At 39.2% G+C, this 7,500-nt stretch overlaps 1 protein-coding gene across 2 annotated transcripts in view; it reads left to right on the plus strand.

Moving 5' to 3' along the window:
* LOC138027763 (cation channel sperm-associated protein 1-like) overlaps positions 1-5,297 on the plus strand; it is a 31,469-nt gene extending 26,172 nt beyond the window's left edge. Inside the window, exons 8-11 of one of the 2 annotated variants that reach the window (XM_068875366.1) lie at positions 3,434-3,500; positions 3,610-3,691; positions 4,205-4,319; positions 5,143-5,297. In XM_068875366.1, the coding sequence (XP_068731467.1) occupies positions 3,434-3,500; positions 3,610-3,691; positions 4,205-4,319; positions 5,143-5,172 (294 nt within the window). In that variant the 3' untranslated portion in view covers positions 5,173-5,297. Of the gene's footprint in view, positions 1-3,433; positions 3,501-3,609; positions 3,692-4,204; positions 4,320-5,142 lie in introns of those variants that run through there. The other variant, XR_011127506.1, reaches the window with a different exon arrangement.
* Positions 5,298-7,500: the final 2,203 nt, after the last annotated feature.

Raw genomic sequence — 7,500 nt, forward strand, 5'->3', positions numbered from 1 at the left:
ACAAACTTTTTAAAGTTACTTTCAATTCCAAATCAGAGAGGCTACATACTGTGAACTGTAACTTGTCTTTCTTCTTATTTGGTAATGGTCCTCGCTAGTTGTTTTTTGCTCCCGTGCAAGATCTAGTGCAGCTGTTTTGTTACACCCCACGCGCATGAGGCCTTTCATTGACTATTAAACTGGGTTGTATGGAAAGCCATAACTTTGTTATGTAATCTTTATTCTTGTTGTGTGGTTTGGTCATTTTTTGATGTGGTTTTGTCATTATGTGACGAGGTTTGATGGCTACGTGTTGTATTGCCATCGTGATGTGTTGAGGTCTTCTTTTGACGTGCTGTGTCTACATTTTATGTGGTGAGGTTCTTTTATGACGTCGAGTTTCTCCCTTTATGTGATTATAAACAGAAGACCTCGACACATCATAATGGAAACACAACACGTAACCAGCAAACCTCGTCAACTAATGGCAAAACCTCACCACATAATGACGAAGCCACAACACATAATAATGTTGCCACAGTACACTATGACAAACACAAAACTTCAAGACCAAAAAAACATAAGGTTACGTAAGAAAGTTACGGCTTTCCATAGGAATGGGTCAAGCGTCATTTATTACTTGCATGGCCTTAAGACCTCTAATACTGATTCGGCCTGGGTTCGAACTCGCGATCTTAAGGTTTCGGTAAAGGAAAATCGGAGGTGTCCGCGGAAAAATGAAATTGTCGCGGCGCTATTTTTTGTATAGGGTCAAACTATGTATCATATTAAAGCTAATGAATTATTTGAGTAAAGTTTTAGTTTTCTGGTATTTAATATTGCCTTTTAGTTTTGAGGCCTCAAACTCAGAACGACCGAGTCTGCTGCAGAAGCTCCTGCCGCTTTACTTTATTGCGAAAATAACCGCACTTTGTTGCATCGTAGTCACAGATGAATGTACTCCAATATCGTGTGAGGAATTTTTGATATGTTAAGAATTGAAGGAAATAGCACGCACCAAAGTCGAAACTCTCATCTCATACTTAATTTGGGCCGAAAAAAGTGCCATAAAATCAGTCTCACATAGTATTTGCGTTAGTACAATCATCCATTAGAACTGAAATTTGGAAGCGATATCTTAAAACCCGTCGGGACAGGAGGTCCGAGAAGTTGTAATTTTGGCGTCAAAATAAACCCCCAGAAAATCGAGCTTGAAGATTTCTCATGCAGTTCACGGTCTGCTGGATATGGAATGTGAGAAACCACGACGGCTACGGCAACGAAAACGTCACTTTAAACTCTTAGTTTGAGCTATTCTAAGTGTTTCACAATATTTTTTATCTTGTCTATGTTGTACAATATGGGTGAAGTATGCTATAACCAGATTGGTACGTACGGATTTGAAGCAAAGAGAGAGAAGGAAAGATTCACTGTTGTTTGTATACTGTTTTGTCGTTCTCTTTTCTCGTTCTCTCTTCTTTCGTTTCTGTTCTTCTGTCATAGGTCGTCCAGGCATCATGCGACCTTATCATAATTAAATATCTTCTAAAGATATGCCAAAAAGCAGCTCTAAACAAACTAGAAATAGACACTGCGTAGCCACCAGTGTGATCATGATCACAGCTATGTATGTCAAACCTGGAATGAAACCTTCGAAAAATGTAGGAAAAAATATTTTCCAAATCGTTTTCCTCTTGAACACTAAAAGCATCGTCGGCTGTTAAGAGCTTTAGTTGACGTAGTATGGCCGTGTAGCCGCGTTGGGCCACAGAAAGCATTCGAAAAGTGTTTAGCAGTTAACCAGGCTTGAGCCTGCAATACACTTGAAAACCAGTGCCTAGTCAGCGGTCAACTTAAAAAAAAAAACAGCTGACCTCAATGAGCTCTAAACTCTTGAGTCCGCGATATGGTCACGTGACACTGGTCAGCGGATGCCTTGTTTTGACAGGTGTCAACTGCTGCCAAACTGCGTGCCGCACGTGCAGCGTGATCATGTTTTCCTCTTTTAACCATAGGCAGCCCAAGCTCGCGTCACTACAGACAGCCGTTGAGAATTTAAACGCGTTATAAGACTTTGTATGGGAAATAAAGCCTAAAAAAACCTCAATTTAACGTTCATTCAATAAAAGGGATGAAAATGACTCACCTCTGGTGTATTCTCGTGCCTTTTGGAGCTTATTTCACCGCTTCACAAATTAACGCTGTGGGGATGGGGTAAGTGTTGTACATGAAATGACTGTAGCTCATCGAGTGGCGTTAATTTGACCTCGGACCCAAGCTCCGTGATCATTTACATAATCACCGGCCGTTAACTTCATCAGCAATCGTGGAATCGGAAGCAGAAAATGCTCATTTCCAGCCAAGTGTGTGGGGATTTTTGACGACGAAACATTCACCGAGGTTCGCAAATGACGTGGCTTTAGCTTTGCGTGAAAAAATCGTGGCTGGGATGGATTTTCGAGTTGCAAACCGCCTCTGAGCTGACTACAGTCGAAATCTTAGTGTGCAGCCTTGACTTCGTCTTAGAACATTGAAAACACGGAATTCCCGAAACGGTGAAATAAGCTCCAAAAGGCACAAGAATACACCAGAGGTGAGTCATTTTCATCCCTTTATTGAATGAACGTTAAATTGAGCGTTTTTAGGCTTGATAATCGACGGTATTTTATTTCCCATACAAAGTCGTATAACGCGTTTAAATTCTCAACAGCTGTCTGTAGTGACGCGAGCTTGGGCTGCCTATGTTTTAACTAATAATAATACTGCTATATGGCATTTTTCGCGCGAAGATAATGGCGGGAAACAAAGAAAAGCGGTTTTTAAATTGATTTTACAGAATTTTTTTCGGGAAAAGTTACTTCACAGCCCACCGATTTGGAAAAACAAAAAATTTGAGCAAGACACCCAAATTTACTTTTACCGAGACCTTAACTGTAATTGTTGAACTCGGAAACTAAGAATCCAAATGTCTGGAAATTTGATATAGGTATAGAAAGCAGCTCTTGCGTAAGTGATTATTGTTTGATTGAAAGGGAACATACCTGATTGACAGTCAACCATATTCATTTATACATATAACCGGGTTTACACGTCTTTCATAAACTTTCCGAATCTCGCTATGAGTACAGTGCAGATACATACATACATACATACATACATACTTAATTGACCACTCCCGATAGGGGCTTTTCAGGGCCAATGAAACACAACGAAACGACGGAACAGAACAACGACAATTTTTAAGAATCCCAACCGGCCGGTGGCAAACCAGTTGGCTATTTACAAGTGCAGCTGGCAAGTTGAACCAGGGACTACCGGGATCAAATTCAACGAGTGGTCAGAGCGGGTCTTGAACCCGGGATCTCCGGTTTTCAAGGCAAGCGCCCTAACCACTGGGCCACACTGCCTCCTCGATATTTATTAACTCCATGTTTGTTTACATTTTACTACACAGGTGCCACTGAGCGATCATGGCGCTCCTACAGTTTACTCGTTTTCTGATGACTTCGATGAATTCGAGGGTGTGTTAACAAATCTTTAAAAATGCGATGGACCAATTAAATATGCCCATTCTGTTGTGGAAATTTAACTTTGGCACCGATAATGAGAGAAGTTGTTTATAATCAACAGACGACGAAGACGAAGAGGATGAAGAAATCAGGATTATAAAGAGGGTGGAAGATTATTATCCTGAAAATAAGTTCTCTGAGAGGTAAGATAATGGTGACTCACCCCACAAAGCTGCCATTTTGGTACAACGGAAAACGCAACATAAGAATATTGAATAAAATCTTGCTGCATGAGCCACAGGTAATTAACTACAGTTCTCTGTCGCACTTTGCAATACAACAACGTAAAAATAATCGTACATTATGGTCATGACAACACAGCATACAACAATGAATCGTTCAATGTCTATCGTTACTTCGATAGCGTTCGTACCAATTCAAGTCTTCAGTCACGTGACCAGCAACCATATAGCCTGATTTTCACGAGCAAACCAAGCACAAGAAAAAGCGCTCTTATATGCTTGCGCTTGTGCTTGCGTAGCTAGTGAAAAGCAGCCTTTATTGGATTACTGAAACAAAAGAAGGAATTTGCATGAAAATAGAGATTAGTTTGGTACATCATCATGGCCTCCATTTCTTTGTCTTGGGACACCATCATGGCCTTCCGGCTCTAAACCCAGTTTAACATTAATTTTTTTTTTTCTTTAAACATGAAGGGAGCGAGTATTGATTCACGATTACTTCACACTTCTTGCCTCTCTGGAGTACAACATGCAGGAAGTACAAAAAGTGCAAAAACTGATGAATGATCTTGTGGACATAACGGTCACGGTAACAATGATTTGATTTTCTTGGATAAAAAGTCGTTAGGCACACGAACACAAAACCATTATTCAAGTAGGCAATCCGGCAAGGAGTTTCTACAGATCTGCACCCCAGAGTTGGGCATTTTTTTCCGCTGGAACCATCCATACCTGGCAGCAATTTTATAAAATTAAAAACAATAATTTAAAAGAAAATGAATGATATAAAATTATACTTACGCGCCCCTTTGTAAACTCGAAGAAACATCTTAACGCAATAAATGCAATTAGCCACAGGGACGGATCTAGGATAATGACTGGTTTCTAAAACAACGGAAAGTTTCTGAAAGGGAGTGGTGGGGGTCAGGGGTCATGCTCCCCTGGGAATTTTTTTTCGATTTGAACTCTCTTGTCCCCTTTCCCGTGTTTCTGACTGATTTCTGTAAAACGGTGGAAACCGGTACGGGTCCGTCGCCCCTGAGACATCTTGCATGGAATGCGGTACACACCTTGAGTTCAGAATTTCATCGAAATTTTGTTTGTTCATTTAAATCGGCGATAGTAGCAAATGGCCTCGAGTAATCGATACCCCTTTGCTTATGACAGCAATGTTTCCAAGTGTTTGACACATTAGAAATAATTAATGCTCAATTCATGTATTAATAGTCGATTGACCAGTTTCCATTGCCACCCAAAAAAAAATCAACCCAGAAACATCCCATGTTATGAAAACTGATTTCTGACTAGAAGGTTGTCATACGGAAAGAAGACAAGAACCTGTTAGCTAGTTTTCATTTTGACAGCGCCTAGGATAATATATTCCGAATTCAAAGATTTTGTTTCCCTTTTAGATACCAGATATTCCTGAAGAGTTGATATGAAGCTCTTTGAGTCCTTGGGGTCGCTTCCAATCAGACTACATGATTATTCCTGTGATGTCGTTGTAGATTTTTAACTGAAATAATATTGAAGCTATTAAAAGTTTCTTCTGTTTAGTTGAGCCTTAACATTTTGTCAATCATAATCATAATCATCGAGGCTATTGAAGATGGCTCACTCATAATGGCCAAAGTCATCCTTTCGATAGCGAATTTTATTAAGCCTGGTTGTTCACGGAAACAATGCCTTTCTCGAGACCAACTTGATTGTGTCCTTTAAACAAAAGAGAATGAAACGCTTCATTTCAGATAGTTATACGTATTCTGTCCTTGGAAACATATCCAAGGGTTTTTATTTGCAAGCGATTTTTTGAACTGAATTCGGCAAGGTGGTATAATTCTCTTCTTTTCACCAACTCTCACACAATCTCGAGATGTTTCTTTCTTAATTACTATCGTTATAAATTCAACAGAGGAAGCTAAAAGCTAAAAGTTATGTCCGTTGAACAGGTATCCTTGAGAGTCATCTCGTTCTTATGTGTTTCGCCGAGAGCCCACACCCTGTTGCGTACAACTCCCATACTTAGTCAATATTCACACACGATTAGCACGATTCGCCATTCTTGAGGTGATTCCTCACTATTCTTCAGAAAAAAAAGTTGTTGAACGATTTTCTTGAAACTTTCCCTGAATGTTCCCAACTAATCCCTGTTTTGAGAACTACAAGAAAAAAGATTGTCACCGTGCTTGCTTTAGAGATATAATGGGTCAATCTTACTCCATTGATGACTGTACTGATACTAATCAAGCGCGTTATTTCATCGGCTCAGGGTACATCTCGCGGTAGCTAAACGAGAGAGTTTTTTAAGTAACACTTGAATAACACCTGATAGGTAGAAACCCTAGAGCATATGTAACACTGTCTTATATAGTTTATAGAAAAATCACTTAACTTAAAACGACGCCGACTCAAAACTTTTCTCGAGTCGTTGTTTTCAAGATCATAATTTACATCCGTGAGTAAGGGGCTTTGTGTACGTTTTTAGCTATATCTTTTTTTCCTTCCGATCAATTAGAAAAAAAATTGTTGTTTTTACCTTTGTAGAGTTGAGTACAAAATAAATATTAATTGTCAGACAAGTTAAATGCGACTTCAGTAAACACTGTGATGCATTCAAGGCGTTCGATTCCTTAAATGTTTGTTAAATCCATAAAAAAAATTGCCATTTGATTTCGGTGTTGTATATAATACCAAGCTAGTAAAATATTAGAAACAACGCTCACTTGATATCAAACGGCGAAAAATGAAATTGTTGTCGAAGATCATTACTCGTCGCTTTAAAGATTCAAGATATTTATTTTTCACCGCCTGTCTTGTTCATGCCGTTGACGTTCCATTCTTGAGCTCCATGAGAGTATATTTTGTTTAAAGATCCACTAAAACGTCATTTCGCGTTACAACTACTTTCGACGCCATTGCAGGTTAATTAAATGTTCTCCTGTGTGCACCAGAGAAATCTACGCATTACCCCAGCCCCCTTAAACCTAACAAAATACGCACAGAAGACTCTATGCACAAAGACACCACTAGGCAGGGGAGTGACAGGCAAGACTTCATGACACGGAAAAAAATAATAAAAATAAGGAGAAATGAAACGCAGATTCCGGCTGGGTTTGGCAACCCAGTAATTAAGCTTCAATTTGAGAAAAAGAACGCCATACAATGCTTTGTATTTTAAAGCTCTTTATAAATATTATTCATGAATTATCTTAGAAAAACGCGGGGTTAGCAATTTTCTTTTTGGATTTCAATAACACTTGTTAAGATCTACATTTCCTGCATGATTATAAACTGGGGCAAAAATATCTTTGAATTAGTAGGCACCGTCCTTAAAGTATGTATGTCAGCGAATGTGCAGTGACAAGCTTCTAGTCCCGGGCTCCTGGTTTCACATAAAATGGCGCGGCAATTCGTCGGAAGGCACCATTTCCAGTATACAAATTGTTTGTCTTTTCAAACTCGATCCTATCCTCATTTCCTCTCTCAACAACAACAATGTACAGATTTATTTTGTCTCACAACGTTTGTTGGTTATTGAAACCATGCATGCAGGTGTGGTCAAAGGGAGCCCAAGAGCACCGTTAAATAACTTTAATTATTAAAAACTGGATCATTAGATAATACATTTCTAGTGTTTTGATTGACTTAGCCATCATGGTATATGAGCTATGGTTATATACCTGGACTTTCACTCAATAAAACGAGCACTGTGATTGGTTGATTCTTGGTCAAGTGCCCTTGATCAAATTTAAATGTATGCCGAGCGGGAT

This window comes from Montipora capricornis, chromosome 12 (assembly GCF_036669925.1).
Source record: "Montipora capricornis isolate CH-2021 chromosome 12, ASM3666992v2, whole genome shotgun sequence".
Classification (NCBI taxonomy): Eukaryota; Metazoa; Cnidaria; class Anthozoa; order Scleractinia; family Acroporidae; genus Montipora; species Montipora capricornis.